The 20,179-nt window shown below is 46.0% G+C and overlaps 1 protein-coding gene across 1 annotated transcript in view; it reads right to left on the bottom strand.

The window, feature by feature from the left end:
• Positions 1-11,390, bottom strand: part of AACS (acetoacetyl-CoA synthetase) — a 54,030-nt gene extending 42,640 nt beyond the window's left edge. The window contains exons 1-3 of the mRNA XM_083717230.1: positions 11,122-11,390; positions 6,258-6,361; positions 824-944 (exon numbers count right to left, since the gene is read on the bottom strand). Of these exons, the coding sequence (XP_083573356.1) occupies positions 824-944; positions 6,258-6,361; positions 11,122-11,239 (343 nt within the window). The 5' untranslated portion in view covers positions 11,240-11,390. The remainder of the gene's footprint in view (positions 1-823; positions 945-6,257; positions 6,362-11,121) is intronic.
• Between the last annotated feature and the right edge of the window lie 8,789 nt (positions 11,391-20,179).

Below are 20,179 nucleotides of genomic sequence, written 5' to 3'. Positions count from 1 at the left end.
CAGGTGGGAGAAAAAGCCCCGAGGGGAGAGCAGGTTAGGCAAAGGGCTGCCTGACAAACTAGTTTGGGAGGATTGCAATCTCTCTACAAAGCCTGCAGGGCAGGAAAGAGTCTCTATGGCAGTAGGCAGAGCGTTTGGCAACAAGGGGAAGCCCAGAGCAAGTCTGCCCAACAGACACACTGCCAGGCTAATCAATATACCCCCCCCCCCAAAAAAAAAAATTGGCCTGATTATTTCAACACTCCACGAAATGGGCTGCAAGTCAAGCAGATAAAGAGAGAGAGAAAAGGGAGTGCAAATTCAACTAAGAAGAGTCTTCCAGAGGCAAAAATTACAGTGGTACCTCGGGTTAAGAACTTAATTCGTTCTGGAGGTCCATTCTTAACCTGAAACTGTTCTTAACCTGAAGCACCACTTTAACTAATGGGACCTCCTGCTGCCGCCGCTGCACGATTCCTATTCTCATCCTGAAGCAAAGTTCTTAACCCGAGGTACTATTTCTGGGTTAGCGGAGTCTGTAACCTGAAGCTTCTGTAACCCGAGGTACCACTGTATAGAAAAAAGTGTTTTGCAATGAAGAGAAATATTGGTAGAAGCACAAGGTTGACGGCTGCAAGTGATACTTCTCTGGCTGACTGTTGCTAATGTTTAGTTTACTGTTCTTTAATTATATGAATGTGCTTGTTATTTTAAATAAAGCACAATAAAATGACAGGGGCAGAAAATTGAGAGCGAGAGCGAGAGAGAGAGAGAGAGAGAGAGAGAGAGAGAGAGAGAAGAATCACAGGTGTCACAAGAGCAAAGATTCGCAATGACTACTTACGTGCAGCATAGAGCGCAATTTTATCGTTTTCTTTGTGCTTTAAGAGGTTTTCTGCATAGTTCAACCTGCTGCCTTTAAACCACTCTGGAACATCTGCAATGCCCTTGGAAGGGTCAATCACCTGGTGGAAAAAAGGCCGGACATCCTTAGGAAAGAAGAGCTTCATGGTCCTATCTGCTCCTGGGGTGGAGAAGAGTTCCCACACTCCAAAATCCAGGCTGGCTTGTTTCCCCATTACCAGAATCCCACATGAGAGACCACCGTGCCTCAAGGCCCACACTGCTTCAGGCATCTTCACTGCTACACAGCCTCTCTCAGTCTGTGGCCTCCCTGACACTGGGGGACTCCTGGCAGTCCCAGCCAGCAAAGCCAACAGGACAAAGCTTTATTTGCCTAGTTAGCAAGTTTTCTTACCTGCCCTTCACATGAGGTCCCAGGCCAGCTTAAACAAAAACTACCATTTTAAGACAGATTATTAAAAGAATACTGCTTCTATTTTAAAACACACAAAGCCTTTCCAAAACTGAACAAAGCGATATAAATTCCGCAAGGGATGATGGGAGCTTCACTCTGACAGCATCTGGAGGTTGACAGGTTGGAAGAAGGCTGGTCTTAAAAAGTCTCGTTCCAAAGTTGCCCCTTTTTTATCTCACATTCAGTCATTTGGCCCCAACCATGGAAATGGTTGCTTGCCCTGCAGTGGGGGGATATCAAGCAACCATTACAAAAGCCCCACTTTTGCTCTGATTCCGCCTTCAGGGCTGTGAACTGGACACTAACAGCCTGACCCACAGCTTGGGCCCTATACTCACTATACAGTTAAAGTTACAGATAGGTAGCCGTGTTGGTCTGCCATAGTCAAAACAAAAAAAAATTCCTTCCAGTAGCACCTTAAAGACCAACTAAGTCAGTTCTTGGTATGAGCTTTCGTGTGCATGCACACTTCTTCAGATACACAGTTAAAAGCAGTATTGTGCCGTGTTAAACTGTCATGGCTTCCCGCCACCGACCAGGCAAAAATCCTGTCATTTGTTCAGGGTGCTGAGTGTTGTTAGTTCCATGAGAAGAGGGCAAGGCTGTAGTTAAGGGGGGCGGCTAGCCATGTTCTCAGCCCTGGGTGAAGCCTCCAGAGGGGCACCAGTGAGGCTCTCAGCTTGCGGGGGGGGGGCTCTGACCATGCCCCTCCTTGTGGCTGCTGAGCACCAGAGGGACGCTCATTTGCAAGGGGGAGCAGGAAAACCTTCCTCTTCCCCCCTGTCTGTTTCTGGAACTGTGTGCGAAAGAGAAATCCAAGAGAAGGTGCTCTCCCAGCAAAGTTGAAAAGGGAAAGTTTTGTGGCTTGCTTTCTTCTTCTTTTGCTTCCCTCAACATCTCAGAGATCAATTAAAAGTGGTGAAGAGATCAGAACAACACCTCCTGCCCTTTTTGGGAACAGAAGCATTTTGGAGTATTGCTTGCTTGTGTCGTGTGTGTGTGTGTGTGTGTGTGTGTGTGTTTGTTTGGATCTAGAGGACAACATACATGTTTACACCATGTGAATACATAAAGGGGGCACTGCTGCATACAATCAGCTACAAAAACTGAGTCCACTTTATACTGAAAATAAAATACCTGTAATGAAAGAAATATGATGCTGAAATATGAAGCACTTTGTATTTATCCCTTCTTGTAATTTGGAAGGAAAATGTAGCCAATCCACGTCAAATTCTTTAATTGCAATGGCTCAGGAGCAGGCATTTGTTTAAAGAAAACTTGTTAAGTATTTATTCATTTTATTCCTTAGACTCGCAGGCATGGCCAAACTTAGCCCTCCAGATGTTTTGGGACTACAATTTCCATCATCTCTGATCACTGGTCCTGTTAAGATAGGGATGATGGGAGCTGTACTCCCAAAACATCTGGAGGGCCAAGTTTGGCCATGCCTGCATTAGAGTCTTAAACTGCATGCCTTTACTACTCAGAAGTAAGTCCCACTGAATTCAATGGAGTTTACTCCCAGGTAAGTGTGTAAAGATTCTGCAATCTTAAGCATTTTTACTTAGAAGTAAGTCCCACTGAGTTCAATAGGACTCTCTAGCATGTGCCTGATAATTATCACACTTTCTATTATTTATTTATTTATTTATTTATTTATATTATTATTATTATTATTACATACAGTCATAATGCTTCTTAGAATTCATCAAAGATCTACTACTCTCTGAGAAGATCTACTTAAGGTTGAATGATATATACACAGACAATTTTACTATTTGGAGAGACTATCTCTTCTCCAGCCTATTTCAAACTACTTTGTATGCCCTTTATGAACAAACGTGTTGAGCTTGTGTGTGTGTGTGTGTGTGTGTGTACACACACACACACAAACAGACGTGGGGGTGTACAACAAACTTGGTCTTTGCCCCAGGTGACAAAAGCGTAGTTTCAGCCCTGGAAGAGGGGCTGACTATTAAACCATCACTCTGGGAGCTGTAGCTCTGGGAAGGGAATAGGGGCCTCCTAACATCACTCAGTACCCTTAAACTACAACTCCCAGGATTCTCTGAGGTTATACATCTGTGCTTTAAATGTATAGTGCAGAGGGGGGCCCAGCCTCCAACTGAAAGGCCTTCACTTCAGTTTTCTTTCTCCTGCATAAGCCCAGAAAAGAGAAAAGCGTTCCCCATCTCTCCCCAATATTCTCGTGTTTCACTTTGACGTGGTGGACCGGATTGACAACTGGCATTTCTCCACATGCAATGCACCACCTAATCTTGCTGCCAGCGCAAGCCAGGATTGCGCTGGTGCTTGAGACAGAAGGATGAACTTGACTCCATTCTTAGTCAGGCAAAAATCTCTCACATCACTTGCTACAGGGCATCGTTTTAACTCAAACTGCTCACTGGCCCACCAGCAAAACCAGTTCCACAGACAGGACTTTCTCACCTACATGTCCTCCCTCATTTTGGGAACTCAAACCCTGTCCCAAAAAGAATAGAGGACTTGCCCCATATGTCCTGTTTCTTTCTTTTGTTAAACATTTTTATTGGTTTTTAAATACAAATACAATAACAGTTAAACACTTAACCAGCAGTACATCTAAGGGTGCTTGTTTTAACCATTGTCTTTACACATACACATTCAACATTCAAACATATTACTTAATGTAACCTCTCCACTGAGAAAAATATCCCATTTATTAAATGTGGTTTGAAGATCCACTTGCATCAGATTGCTTGTAGCAAATCTGATGCTGTTTTAAAATTAAAGGTCACACTGATTTTTTAGTATGAGTGGTTACTTCACTGCTGCTTTTAAACTGTGTCCTTGAACTGTTTAATTAGATTCTATAGATTGTTTGGCTTGGCTCAAAGATATTAAATTTTCAAAACTGTAACATGACTGCAATATATGAAAAAAGAAAGAAAATTGTACAAAACAGAAAACCAAGGTTCACATCCATTACCTCATAAAACAAAGAACGTTATCAAGAGACTACACAATGAATTAGATGCTATAGCAAAAAACCAACCTGATACAGAGAGAATACCAAAAAAATATAAATACCAAACAAAGTCACATTTCATCCGTACTTGCCATCCCTGTGCTTGGCCTGTCATATAAGTATGACATATATGGTTGCCAAATGGAGACAAAATCCAGAAGTTTAGCTGTACCCAAGATACATGTAATTTATGAGTCAATCTCTCAGAAATGAGAATAAACTTTACATTATTGAACAAAATGTTTACAGAAAAGCGTGATTACTTCTTCTAAACCTGTGATATGGTCAAACAAGCTAATAGAAAAAAATAAGAGGTTTATATCTTAAATCCATATTTGATCCATCAAAAACTGATAAAAGACACAGTTTTTTAACTACAGTGGTGCCTCGCAAGACGAAATTAATTCATTCCGCAAGTCTTTTCGTCTTGCGAAGCACGGTTTCCCATAGGAATGCATTAAAAATCAATTAATGCGTTCCTATGGAAACCGCCTTCAGACCAGGTCCGGGGACAGTCTGTCCCCCGACCTCTTCTGAAGGCCGGCGGGGGGCGAAAGTCTTTGCTTCCCCCCGCCTGCCTTCCCGGGAGAGTGGAGAAACGCAGCACTGCGTTTCTCCGCTCTCCCGGAAGGCAGGCAGGGGGGAGCAAAGACTTTTGCCCCCCGCCAGCCTTCAAAAGCTGTCCGGGGGCTTTTAAATCGCCCCGGGACAGTCCCAGGGCGATTTAAAAGCCCCCGGGAAGGCAGGCAGGGGGGACAAAGACTTTTGCCCCCCGCCCGCCTTCGGAAGAGGTCCTGGACCTCTTCTGAAGGCGGGCGGGGGGCAAAAGTCTTTGCTCCCCCCCGCTTGCCTTCAAAAGCCATCCGGGATAGCGGGAAGCGCTTCCCTGCTATCCCGGACTGCTTTTAAAATGCTGGCGGTGGGGAGCAAAGCCTTTCGGCCCCCGCCGGCCTTCCTGGACCTCTTCTGAAGGCCGGAGGGGGGGGAGGCTTTGCTCCCCACCGCTAGCATTTAAAAGAGGTCCCCGGAAAATTCGTTTTGCGAAGCGCCTCCAAAACGGAAAACCCTTTCGTCTAGCGGGTTTTTCGTCTTGCGAGGCGTTCGTCTTGCGGGGTACCACTGTACTGTTTTTAAGCCCATGGTATATTATTGAAATGTGCATTTTGATGCAAAGCACCTAGAGGGTGGTTGCTTTGAAAGCCAGCCATGAAATGTTTTATATACGTAAAACACTGCATGAAAAACTTGTTCTCTGCCACTGATCCATGCATGCCCCACTGTCACTGCTGGTCTCTTCAACCTCAGGGGCAGGCGGAGAAAACCTTCGGCCCACAGGTGCTGCTGAACTACAACTCCCACCAACAGTTTTCCCCTTGTGCTTTGATTTGCAGGCACAGCTCCAAGCCTTTGCCCCACCTGGTCTTTAGCACTAAATCAGAACACTCCGTGGAAAAGCCTATTGCCCTTTGCTCCAATTCAGCGCTAAACTGCAGGTTTCCCCAGTTGAAAGCGGTGGGGCAAATGGGGGTATGAAAGAATTCTTAGTCACTTAGCAAAATACTTGTTCCACTGGTGAAATGTTTTGCACTTGTGGAAAACTGTTGTACAAGTAGGTTGTGGTTAACTTTGTCAGACAATGTGTTTCTACTGTTGTGCAACTGTTGCACTGGATTTTTCTGTCGTGCAGCATTCAGACTCACACTTGCACTAGCAGAGAATGCTGGATGCAGTGCAAAATCTTTGAAATTAAAAACTGTGCTTTAATCATTACTCGTGTGTGTGTGTGCGTGCGTGTGCGCACACGTGTATGTCTGTTTGGTGTATTTTAGCTGTGCTTTAGCTACAATTTTATTATATGCACTGCTTCTAAGAGCCTTTAGACGGAACGGCTTAAAAATATTTCCAAATAATAATAAATAAAGCAAGAGGATCATATCCCTAATGGCTTACCTCATCATAAAGGCGGGAGAAGACAATTCCACTAAACTTCCAAAATTCTGCCCAGAAATCTGCATAGTGATTCACCGACCAATGGTACAATTCATTGTAGTTGGCTGTAGGGTAAATATAGACATCTTTATTTCAATGATAATCTATAACACAATGTGCAAGTGATCTGCAGCCTAAGATTTGGCTGCCTAAGGTTAATTGTTTCAGATTTTGCCATTTTGTTGTTATTGGGCTGTTTCCAATTTTATTCTGTTTCATTTTGATAGGACACAAAAATAATGTGTGTGTGCCCTATCTTCTTATAAACCGCTTTGGCTATCCTACAGAAAAGCAGGATATAAATATGAATCTTACTTCTTATTGGGATGTATGAGGAGTTAGGGGAGGAGTAGTACTATCTGGTGGGGGGCATGCCATGCTCCTTCTGGGGTAGTCTGTCCACCCTGGTGTAGTTCATTTAGTTCAGTATTGTCTCTACTCTGAACAAACCTCTGGTCCCCACCCTGCACTCAGCTCTCACCTGTGGCTCCTAGAAGCTTGCAACAGCGGCCACCACACCCTGGGAAATGGCTTTGACTGGCCAGCTAATCCAGGTGTGAGTAGCTGATGGGTCTCAAACCCTCAGTGACTTAGGGACTTCTCCTGCATAAGAAGACAGGCTCTGGAGGATTGAGTGGACAAGACCAAGAGTAGGTTGAATGGTCAAGAAGGCGGTTTCTGCACGTGCTGTAGAGGGAAATGCGGGGCAGATGGGGCTCATCAACCACCTAGGAGAAAGAAAGCTCTGATCCCAAACCTCTGCTGCCTTGTGGGGTATCTTCGGGTGAAGAAAAGGCTCAGGAACAAACCCTACACAAATCCCAGGTGCTCATACTGTTTTAAATGTATGCGGTTAGTGAGAAGGTCCTTTCCCTGCCCAACTCAGGGCCAATCAATATAGCGCATTATGCTAGCCCCCAATAACTGGGCAATTAATCAATGAGAGAACTCCTAGCCCAAGCCACAGACTGAGGTGCTAACTGTCTTTGGGAAAGGAGTCACATAGGAAGTTACCTTATGCTACCTAAGAACACTGGTTCATCTAGGTCCATGGTGTCTCCAGAGTTTCAGACAGGAGCTTTTAGCCAGCCCTAGCTGGAGACGCCAGGCCACCACAAGACTTCACCACTTCACAATTCCAATCTTGGCTGAACTGGGAAAGCCACCTGCTTCTTTCTCTCTTCTTCAATAAGTCATTAGCTCCCATATTTGCTTGCTGAGAAATGGTTAATATTGCCTCCTCCCGTCAAGACACCTGAGGATCTTATGGAAATCAAGCAGGACCATGTGTCCTTAGCCATTATAAAAGGTGGAGGTCAAACAAACAACCCTTTTGCTGTTTTCCCAGGGAGCAAAAAGCTAGAGAAGGGGGACTGCGGGCGGGGGGGGGGCAGGATAATTAATCTTTGGCTCTGATGGTCCGGGAGATATGCCCCAGGTCCGCCAAAGAGCCAATCTCCACATTTGTGGGCCTTCAACCTGCTAAATATGAAGCACAAACAGAAGGTGCTAATTTACTCAGTGAAATGAAGAGGAAAGATTCTACAGAGATGAAAAAGCAACAGGGTTTCGAGAAGTGGAGCTCAAAATGAGCTCATCACCCAGAGGCCACCAGGCTGTCCTCCCACTGCCTGAAAATGACATGACAGTTTTAACTTAGTTGTAAGGCCACGGTTTAATGGAGAAGCAGAGAGAAATCCACTCTGGATGGCAGGTTTTGGGTGCCACGGACATTGCATTGGCTCTTGAAGACACACCAATTTAGACAAGCATTCTCCTGACCCAAACTTCCTGTTTTAATTGCTGCTTTACCTGTTGAACTGTTTTAATGGTAGTGTGCTATTGCACACTTTAATTGTGGGTGTTTATTTTAATGTTCTGGTGGAACTGCTTTATTGAGTATTGTAATTATGTGTGCTTATCTTTCTCGTAATTGGTTTTAAAACCAGTAAACCTCTAAAAAGCCACTTTGGCAAGTAAGCAGTATATGATATACAGTGGTACCTTGGGATGCAAACGGGATCCATTCCGGAGCCCCGTTCGCATCCAGAAGCAAATGTAACTACCGACAGCACGTCCGCGCATGCGTGCGTCGCTTTTGCCACTTCTATGTATGCTCATGACGTCATTTTGAGCATCTGTGCATGCGCGAGCGGCAAAACCCGGAAGTAACGTGCTCCGTTACCTCCGGGTTGCCATGGAGCGCAACTCGAACAGGCTCAACATGAAGCATATTCAACCCGAGGTATGACGGTAACACAAATGCCATAATGTGGCATATGGACAGATCTGGACCAGGGCAGAATCCATTGCAAAGCCCATTGAAGAAGAGCAAGTTCTTGTCCGATTCCGCTCACTTTAAAAGGGCTTGCACAGAAGAGCTTCCCACTAGATTGTGAAGGGGAGGGCTGTAGCCCAGGGAGAGAGCACCTGATTTGCATGCAGAAGGCCTCAGATTCAATCCCCAGCATCTTGAGGTAGGGCTAGCAATATCCTCTGCTTGAAACCCTGGAAAGCCCTGCCGGTCAGTGTAGGGCCACTGTGAGTTGGCAGCCGTCCGTCTGGAGAGACAAAGAAGTGCACCTCCAGGGATGAAGTCAAACTGCTGCAGTAGCAGCACCCAGGTGACCTATCCGGGGCACAAGCCTGGGCAGTGTGCATGGAGGTCCTGGGCTGCCTAGATGACAAGCCCCCCCTCCCCCGGCCTGGCTGATGTGGTCCAAGGAAAGCAGAGCAATGCATTGGACACCAGCTTGGCTGCAGGAGCTGCTGGAAGGAGGAACACAAGATGCCATCCAACCGCCTTAGGGACTCCACTCCAGATTTCTGTAGGGTTTACTCACTAGTCTATACTACTCCCGAAGATATCCCGCAAGACAGTAGAGGTTTGGGATCAGAGCTTTCCTTCTCCTAGGTGGGCTAAGCTTCCCAGGTTGACAAGCCCCATCTGCCCCGCATTTCCCTCTACAGCACGTGCAGAAACCGCCTTCTTGACCATACAACCCACTCTTGTTAAATATTTATTTTATGTATACCCCACCTTTCCTTCAAAGGTCTCAAGGTGGTGTACACACCTCTCCTCCTTTCCATTTTATCCTCACAACCTACCTGTGAGGTTGGTTAGGCCATGGGGCAGAACTGGCCCAAATCACCCAGTGAGTGGGGATTTGAATCCAAGTCTCCCAGATCCCAGTCCAACACTATGGGTGGGTGGGGGTGCTGCCCTGCCATGACAAGATCAGCCACCTTCCCCCACGAAAGCTAACGGAGCAAAGGTGCACCCACTGAAGCTTAGGAGACTTAGACCTTCCCTCCACCATGATGACAAAATCATTGTTGAATCTTTGGCAACTGTACTATGACCTTCAATACTGTGCCCCCCACTTTAATATCACGTTTATATTTGTTGGTTGCTTTTCTCACAGAGCGACCCAAAGCTGCAGCCAAGGCTGAGCAAGATGACCGTTTAGCCAGCAGCTCCCGTTAGGACAGCACCTTCAGCCAAACTTGGCTCAGCCCAAGAGGGCAGCAAAAAAGCCAGGGGAAGAGCCAGGGAGGGAGGCCACAAGCTCACATGGCCCTCTACACCACAGCTTAGGTCTCTATACGGGGGATGTTGTTGGCTTGTTTTGTTCTGGTTTTTATTATGTACTTTGTGGTCTTATTCTGTATTTTATATGCCATGAACAACCCTGAGATCTTCAGGTGAAATACAAATTTAATAAATAAAATTAAAATTAAATATCACTGTTATCAGATACTGAAAATGTTGGCCCATGTATTATGAGTCCCTTCAGTACAGGCAAGGCCATCGGTGACTAGAGTTAAGTTGCCCATCACCAGAAAAACAGAACAAAACTGTTTGCCCAAGAAAACTCTCTTTTCAGTTACCTGGTAACATGGTTGTCACATCTACATTTATCACTGTGAATCTTAGTTTAAAAAAATAAATAAACAAATCTCTGGGGGAAATTGTTCCAAAGAAAATTGGAGAGGGAGACTGAATACCTGAATAAATAAATATTTTCGGGTGCCCAGCTTCCCTGTACTACACCCTTTATTGGAGCCAACAAATGCAGACAGGTACAGGATTCACATTTAGGACTGAACAAGACAGGAGAACCGCTGCAAGTCAAGGGCTTGGGATGGCTTTTCAACAATGACAGGTTCTCAGAATCTGTTGCCAGGCCTCACTCAGGCCTACATGAGGCACTGAAGTGCAAGGGGGCGGCTGCTCAGCAGAAATGGGAAAATACTCTGCACATGCTCAGAGCATTATAAGCCCCATTTTTAGTACTTCACAACGGTTTCTTTAAAAGGGGCATGGGTCTGAGCTAGGAACAGAGATGCTATGTTAGCACATTAAAGTGAAATTGTCACGGCCAAAAGCAGAAACGCCTCTGAACGGAAGAGCACCCCCGACCAAGTGGTCTCCCGGCCAGCCTTGAGATGCTTTTGGGCTGCGCCTCGCCTCAGCCCCAGCCAGCCTGGCGGGAGTTCTGGTCCAAGACATGGGGCGGGCACCAGGTTGGCGGGCACTGCTCTGCCCAGCAGCTCACCGAAACCCCCAAGCGAGGCGTCGAGGCAGCAGTCCGCCCCCCCCCCCCAGCCCAGCCCAGCCACCCAGAGACAGACTTCCCCTGAACGCGGAGGCTCCATTTCGAGACCCGGCGCCCGAAGGAAAGATGCCCCGGCCACCCGCCCCGGGCGACGCTTCCTTCTGTCCCTCCGGCGGCAGCCCCAGGAGCCCAGCCTCGCCGCCTGATGCCCAAGAGGGCAGCTTGCGCCCAAGCGCCGAGGCACCATCCCGGCAGCAGAGACTCACCCAGGGGAATCCCGTAGGCAGCAGCCACCGCCGCCCGGAACTGGTCCATATTGGTGTTGCGCTTGGAGTCCGGCTCCCACATCACCTGCGATTCCATGATCTCCGGCGCCCCAGACATGGCGAGTCGCGCTTCGCTCAGGCAAGGGCTGCTGCTGCTGCTGCTGCTGCTGCAACGCACCGGCTTGAAAGGCTGCTGCTTCCTCGCTGGGCCAGTGACTGGGGGGCTCCGCCTCCTGCAAGCAGCTTTTCAGGGACAGCTCACCTCCCGTTTCCCCGGTAAGCTTCCGCCAGGGCTGATGATGGAGGAGGAGGAGGAAAGAGTGCAGGCACGGAACTAGGTCTATTTGTCAATGCTAAAAAGGGCGGGGTATGGAAAGCGGTGCATTCGCAGCAGCAGTAGCTGCCAAAGGGATTAGCGTAAATCTATCTATATGTATGTACGTTTATAAAAGCGGATCTATGACTGTAAGTATATAAATTGTGCAATGCAATGTGTATATACACGCATATGCCTGTGCATCTCATGTACCTCTCTGTATGTGTGATGTATGCATATACACACACATCTACAGAAAAAGAGGGGCAAAAGATTTTAGCTTACACCTACCTCAACTTCTCTGTTGTTAATCAGAGACAGCTACAGCCAAAGTGATAGTAAATACAAGCAAACCCCCCCCCCCCCAGTTGGGGAAGTTGGAATTAAAGGCAAGGGAGCTTTATTTAGGGCAAGCATAGGCAAACTCGGCCCTCCAGATGTTTTGGGACCACAATTCCCATCATCCCTGACCACTGGTCCTGTTAGCTAGGGATCGTGGGCTGAGTTTGCCTATGCCTGATTTAGGGCATTTCTTCTGCACTCCATGCTTACATTGGCTTTGGACCCGTTTAACTGATCACGGTTCTGCCCCCCAAAGGGATGCTTAAAGGGCTCAGATGGAGGCAGCCACCTTGCTGAAGTGAAACGCCTGGATGGGAGACCACCCTTGAAAGATGGAGCAGAAACAGAATTTCTAAAAATCCTATGAAAATATGCTATGGGGGATCAGTGGCAGCCTGGGTGGTGAGGCAGAGCCAGTCACTGCTGCTTACCTGGGCAGGGTGTGGTGGGCCAGGCAGGAGGGTGTATTCAATGCTAGTTCTGCTCAAAGTAGACTAAGCTTACCTGATTTTTTTCCAATGAATCCGGGGGCACTTTAAATAAATACTACATGTTCAGGACGTTGATGCTGCAGCGATGGCACTTTTACCCCTCTGGAAATGGCTCCTAAGTAAGTGCAGCTTTGGAGATCTCAGAGTGTCCCCTTTCCCTTGCAAATGCATCTCCCAGTTTCCTCCTCAGGTGCAAGAGTGACTTCAGGAGTGGCTCAGCTGCCCTGCAGGGGCGCCCTCAGGCTCCAGGCTGGGGAGCAGCCAGTGTAAAGGTGAAGCAATATTAAGAAATAGTGTGTCTCTGCAGCTGCCAAATCTCCTGAAACCCAAATCCTTGACCACAGGGAGGTGAGATGATGAGCACAAGGATGAGCACACTGAGAGAGGCCGCAGAGCCTGGCGGCCTCTTCCTTTTCCTGATCTGTTGTACTTTCACTTGGCCCTACAGGACAAAGTGAAGTGTGCTGAGAAATGGGGCGATTCAAACTTGAAAATGGGGAGAGAATCATAGACTCATAGAATTGCGGAGTTGGAAGGGACCCCAATGGTCATCTAGTCCAACCCCCTGCAACGCAGGAATCTCTACTACACTGGTATCTCAGGTTAAGTACTTAATACGTTCCGGAGGTCCGTAAACCTGAAACTGTTCTTAACCTGAAGCACCACTTTGGCTGAAGCACCTCCTATTGCCACCTGCGCCGCCGGAGCACGATTTATGTTCTCATCCTGAAGCAAAGTTCTTAACCTGAAGCACTATTTCTGGGTTAGGGAGTCTGTAACCTGAAGTGTATGTAACCTGAAGCATATGTAACCCGAGGTACCACTGTAAAGCATTCACGACAGATGGCCATCAGCCATGGATGCAAAACTCATGAATGGGGTCTGTGACAAAATAGCTTACGCCAACTTTTGGCTCCTTTCTATAAGATTTAACTCCTTCCCCTGAAGAACCTGAGGAAGATGCTAAAGCCCTGAGATTTTATGTTAAAACCAAGACCTGGAGACCCAGCCTCTGAGCATTCACAGAGTATCATTCCTACACCACAAATACATACCTTTTCATACACATCTAAGTGGTTTGAGTGGGGAGGGTAATGAATGTAAAGGCAGGGAATGAGGTTTCCAGGATGATTTGACAACTCTCTCCCATGCTCCTCCTATTTGCTGTAGAATACCGGTAATAGTCAGACTGCTCTTCCTCTCTAGGCAGCAATGCTCTATGGTAGTGGCACCTAGACTATAGATGAAATTTTAGTCAATAATTACAAGGGATATGGAGTAAAACTGCAGCTATGAACTCTGGAAGCTTTTCATGTGACCTAGCTGGATTTTAATGTGTAGTTTCTCCTACCATGGTTGGCAGCCATCCTTCATGTCACCCCCCGCATGTGATGCCTTAGTACACAGATGCGCAGCATGGCAGAAAACACATGCATAAGAGCAAAGTGGTTGTCTCAAATACCCCCCTTGCTCCAATTCTGACATTTGGCCAAGAGGATATATTTCTGGTTGGCCCAGTAAAGTTCTGACTAGGTAACAACCTCATCTAAGAATGTGGCCAATATATTTACCTGCTGATCAAAGTGATCATCTGGTTAATTTTGTTATTAAATTTGCTTTATCTTGTTATTTTATGGCTTGTGTGTTTGAATCACTGCTGACTGTGATCCTTTTAGCACAGTTCTCTTAACAAACAGCTCAGTCATTTGGTGGGAGGGCAGATTAATCCCCTGTTTCAGCACACCACAGTCAGATTAAGCAGCCATTGGCTGACGCTTGACTGGTTCCACATCAGCCCAGCGCCAGGAGCATGCAACATCTAGGGAGCAAGGCAGAAGCTGACACAAGACCTGGCCAATTGCCTGAGATGTTGAAGAAACTCACCCCGGGAAGACCAATGAGCTGGAAAGCTGAAAGGAGGTGTGACCAATCAGAGAGGCAAGCTTGATGGTCGGGCAGAGGATGGTAAGCGCATGTATTTTGGTTCCCACATAGGCGGATGTGAAAAGGCAAGGCTGAGCACTCAGGGAGGTGTTTGCAATCACTTTGGCAGCAGTCACTGATTGCTGCAAAACACACACAATCCACTGAAGACAGAGGGAAGCAATAGACTTTTATTTCAACACAAGTCACACAGGTGGATGGATGTGAAAGGAGTACAGTGGTACCTCGGGTTAAGAACTTATTTCATTCTGGAGGTCTGTTCTAAACTGAAACGGTTCTTAACCTAAGGTACCACTTTAGCTAATGGGGCCTCCCGCTGCCGCTGCGCCTCCGCCACATGATTTCTGTTCTCATCCTGAAGCAAAGTTCTTAACCCAAGGTACTATTTCTGGGTTAGCGGAGTCTGTAACCTGAAGCGTCTGTAACCTGAAGTGTCTGTAACCCGAGGTACCACTGTATTTGGAGCCAACAGGGTATTAGCAAACACTGTTCAGTGGCTACTGATTGCAAGTACAGCCAGCTGAAGTCAAATAAAGAGAAACTTTATCATAAAGCAGGATGACCAAGGTTGTGCCTGGCAAAGGAACAGAGACAGTATGACATAATGGTTGGAGCTTTAGACTAAGGTCAGAGAAACACAAGTTCTAATCCTCATTCTGCCACAAGCCTCACTTAAAAAAATATTGTATGGTGGCCTTGGAACTGTCAGTATATTTCATTCTAGCCTAACTCATGGGGGCGGGGGGGGGGGGTTGGTTGGTGAGAATAAGATGGGAGGTCAGGGTAGAGAACTATGCGCACTGCCCTCAGTTTCTTGGTTGAAGGGTGGGTGGGGGGGAGTCCTAAATAATAACCTTGGTAGTTTACTGCCTATACATGTCTACTCAGAACTAAGTTCCATTAAATGTGGCTTACTGTCAGGGAAGTGTTGGAGATAAGTAGTGTCCAGTGCACAGCGGAATGATGAAAAGTACGTGCCAACATGCTCTATATTACTTTATTTACACTTCAAAGCTGGTAATTTACAGAAAAACATATTGCCTCTGCCGGAGCAGAGAAAAGCATCCTCTCTCCTCTAAAGCACGGAGAGAACAACACTGAACTGCAAAGAACAGTGAAAACAGGAAACCAGTGTACGTCACATCCAGTCTCCTTTCCCGTGAGAAAACCCAACAGCACTTGACTGTGGAATGTAAACATTGTCTTGTGACAAGCACTTCGCTGCTCAGTGAAGGAAGCAGAAACCAACATCCTCCCCCTTTCTGTGAACATCACTGGGCAGCGTGTTCGTACAATATCAGTACAAACCCAACTTCTGCACATAGGTACAGTGTTGATCCCTTGATACAATCTTGGACAATACATCAGCAGGGATTTCACTACCTGGCATATAGGACACCGTTACGAGTCCCTTTTGAATACGTTCCCTAGCATGTTGCAACTTCAATTGCAAGTGCTTCGTGCTTTGCTTACAACCTTCAGAATTCAGCAAAGCCAAACATGCTTTGTTGTCCTGGTAAACCTGGATTGGACATTTGATAGGAATTTTCATGTCTTTGCACAATTGTAAAAACCATTCACAATCCTTAAGTGAATAAGACAGTGCATTCAGTTCAGCTTCACAAGTACTTAAGCTAACTGTTGTTTGCTTCTTGCATGACCAATCAAATAGACCCTGATTGTACTTATAGCAAACTCCAGACGTACTTTTCCTGTCTGTAGTGTCACTTCCAAAACTTGCATCTGCAAATATCTCAAGACCACCAGACTTCTGATTGTTAAATCTCAGTCTGTAATGCATAGTGCCTTTCAAATACCGCGCTATGCGTTTTAGAGCTTTCCAATCCTTAACAGTAGGATTGTTGACTTGTCTGCTTAGCAAATTACAGCTAACAGCAATGTCAGGTCTTGAACATCTGGCAATGAAGTTTAGCTTGCCTAGCACACTTCTGTACAGTGTAGTATCAGAAAATGCTTCTCCAGTGTCATCTACCTGATAACCTGTTGTCATCGGTGTGTCTACAGGGTTAGCATCCATCAGGTTTAGTTTGCTTAACACATCAGCAATTTTACGTGACTGGTGTACTAGAATGTTACCATCTTGATCTCTCTCTATTTCCAGAGATAGGTAGTTGTTTACCTCACCAAGATCTTTTATGTCAAAGTGCTCTTTCAGTTGAGCTAGGGCGTTATTGTACATTGTGACATCTTCCCAAAAGAATAAAAGATCATCAACATAAAACAAACAATACAGTTTCTTTTGCCCCTCCTCTTTGACAAATACACATGGATCAGCTTTCCCTTGCTTAAAACCTAGAGAAAACAATACTTCAGTGAGTTTTGTGTGCCAACACCGTGCACTTTGTTTGAGACCATAAAGGGACTTCTTCAGAGCACAAACAAATCCCTGTTTTACCTGTACGCCATCAGGTGGAAGCATATAAAGTGATTCATCTAGAGATCCGTACAGAAAAGCTGTATTCACATCATGGTGACTAATGTGTAGATTCTCTTCTGCAGCTAGCTTGAGCATAAGCCTAATGCTCTCATACCTCACGGTGGGTGAGTAGGTCTCGTGATAGTCTTCACCTGGTACCTGTGCAAAACCTCTGGCTACCAATCTGGCTTTGTGTCTGACTATCTTGCCATTTTGATCTGTCTTCGCTTTGAAGACCCATTTGCTTCCAAGCAGTTTCATTCCTGGAACTACTGGAACAAGGTCCCATGTTTTGTTCCTTTCCAAGGAATCAAGCTCAGCCTTCATGGCATTTAACCATGGCTCAGCTTCCTTTGAATCCAAATCCTGGATTTCTTGGAAACTTGAAGGTTCAAACACCTTCTTGGAGCTTTTAACAGCTGTTACTGCTATCTTAGCAAACTCATCAGCAAATCTCTTTGGAGGTCTGCCTTTTGTCGCTCTCTGTGACCTATGAATTAGCCTTAAGTCTTCAACACTCTCCTCTTCCTTCTTAGGAGAAAAGTGACCTATTGTGAACAATGGTTCCTCCAATTCTTGATCAGAGCTTTCAGAGGGTCGCATAGAGGCTTTCGCACTCTTGAAATCCTCTGAATCACCCGATTCAGTTTCAGACTCAGAATCAGAACCTTCATCAGTGGGTGTGGGTTGTTGCGGTTGCTTTTGACTATCCTCAGTTTCATCACTGTCATCAGGATAACATTGGAAAATTCCCACATTCTCCCCCCACTTGGCATTGTACTCAACACTTCTTGTGAGCTTAATTGTCTTAGAGTCAGTCATCATTATTCTGTAAGACCCTTTCTGATAACCTAGAAAGATACCATGCAATCCACGCTTGTCTAACTTGGAGTTTTGTGGTGAGTGAACCCACATGTCAGAACCAAAAATTTTCATGTGTTTGATGTATGGCTTCTTGCCAAACATCTTCTCATAGGGGGTACAACCAATCGCTGAAGATAACCTGCGATTATAACTGTAAGTGAAACATGAGAGAGCTTCGGCCCAATAACTCTCTGGAAGATTGGCATCATGCAGCAAGGTTTTTAACCCTTGAAGCAATGTCTGATTTGCTCGTTCCGCAAGTCCATTCTGCCATGGCGAGCGAGGACTAGACAAATCGTGTTGAATTCCTTTCTCAGTCAGAAAAGCTTCAAACTGCTGAGAAGTGAATTCTCCCCCGCGATCAGTGAAAAGAATTTTTATCTTCTTACCATGCACATTTTCCAACCAAGCACAGAATTCCTTGAACCTTGGAAAAGCCTCTGATTTCTGCTTGAGATTGTACACATAAATATACCTGGAAAATGCATCAATGAGAACCATGAAGTACCTGTTTCCACCCAAAGAGGGCGCTAGTGGTCCAACCAAATCAGCATGAACAACCTGGTATGGTTCTGTAGCTTGCCTACTAGACACCTTACCTTTCGCAGCCATTTTTACCTTGTTTGCTGCGCATGCCTTGCACTTCATGTGGTACCTGCAGGGTTTAATAGTCATACCTTCAACCAAGGCAGGCATTTTAGATACTGCCTCAAAATGCAAATGACCAAATTTTCGATGAAAATCGTGAATACATTCTGCATGCAAACTTTTGTTAGAACCTGCAATGCAACAAGTGTCATCCTGCACAACATCATCAAAATACAAAACATACAAACGATCAACATATTCAGCATGCAATACATAATCATTTTTCTTTGTGATGATGCACCTTTTGTTCTTAAAGGAAACGTCAATTTTCCGCTCATTCAGCTGTCCAACGCTGAGCAGATTATGCTTGGCATCTGGCACATAAAGCACATCCTGTATCGATAAGTCCAAACTGTGAAGAACAACAGTTCCGTAGCCTTTACTGGGGATGGTGTGGTCATCCGCCTGGTGAATCGCACCTTCCTGCGGTGTAAAAGACACGAACAGTCGCTTATCGTTGCACATGTGGTGGGTCGCCGCTGAATCAACAACGAAGAAAGATCTAGATGTCTTCTGGACCTCTGCAACCTTTGGAGTGAAGCGTGAGACCATTGCCTTGTGCTGCGTTGTCCTGGACACCGGACCTTTGCCTTTGCCTCGGCCTTTTCCACGCGATGAGCTTTCGCTGCGCTGCTCTGTCTTGGCCCTGGGATATCTGCATTCCCTCTTCATATGGCCTAGACGTCCACACGTGTAGCATTTCACTGCCTTCAAAGCTTTGGCGCCATCTGGTGGTTCCACTGCACTATGGGATGACGTCTGTGAAGTCTCCCCCTTGCCCATGCAGCTATCACCCTGGCGGTCTGCTTCATTCTGAATCATGGCAGTATCACAGGCTACTCTGAGTTGAGCATTTGGCTGATTGGCATCAAATTCCCCACTTGCCTCATCCAGCCTTCTGCAGCTAGCCATCATGACTATGGCATTAGCCTTCTGCGTCATCTCTGCTGCTTTAAATCAGGCTGCTTCATACAAGCTGTGTCTGTTTACAGCTGCTTCAATCCAAAAGCAAATTCAAAAACAGCCTCTGCTTTGTGAACCTGTGCCTTTCTGCTTAACTGCTTTGCTTATCTGCAGCTGCTTCAAACCGCATTCCAAAGGCAAGTTCAAAAGTGAAAGTTCTCTCTGCTGTCTTAAATTCATGCTGCGACACTGCTGCAGCTGCTTTACTTTCGATTTCCCCCAGCATAGGAAAAATTTATCCTTCTAGCCTTTTGCCTGTGCCACGGCAAAACCGGCTATAAAAGTTCAAAGTCCAGCCATAGAGCCATTAATTAGAAGCTGGCAGGCTGCCCGGAGCTGTAGCACATACCTCATCAAATCATCTTGACGCGCAGAGATATCGTCCGATCCGGCCCTCTGCATTCCGATCCTTTGCCGGCACTCCAATTCTTTGCTCCTTTGTTCCTTTGCCAGGAGCCCGACTTCTGGAGTCCATTCTCAAAACACTGCGTTTTTCTGGGCCCGGAACCAAATGTTGGAGATAAGTAGTGTCCAGTGCACAGCGGAATGATGAAAAGTACGTGCCAACATGCTCTATATTACTTTATTTACACTTCAAAGCTGGTAATTTACAGAAAAACATATTGCCTCTGCCGGAGCAGAGAAAAGCATCCTCTCTCCTCTAAAGCACGGAGAGAACAACACTGAACTGCAAAGAACAGTGAAAACAGGAAACCAGTGTACGTCACATCCAGTCTCCTTTCCCGTGAGAAAACCCAACAGCACTTGACTGTGGAATGTAAACATTGTCTTGTGACAAGCACTTCGCTGCTCAGTGAAGGAAGCAGAAACCAACAGGAAGTGTATATAAAATTGCAGTCTTAGGCTTTATTCATTCCATTCATTAGTGCCTTCAGGTCCAAGCCCTCACATCACAACTTACAGAGAGAAATAAAAACACTAGAACAGGGGTCTGCAACCTTTAAGACAAAAAGAGCCACTTGGACCCGTTTCGGAAGGAAAAAAAACTGGGAGCCGCAAAACTCGTCATTATAAAAATAACTTTTTTGTCAC

Source organism: Podarcis gaigeae (genome assembly GCF_964106915.1).
Source record: "Podarcis gaigeae genome assembly, chromosome: 16".
NCBI classification, from domain to species: domain Eukaryota; kingdom Metazoa; phylum Chordata; class Lepidosauria; order Squamata; family Lacertidae; genus Podarcis; species Podarcis gaigeae.
The sequence above is the reverse complement of the archived record's forward strand: the minus strand, read 5'-3'. Positions and strand labels throughout refer to the sequence as shown.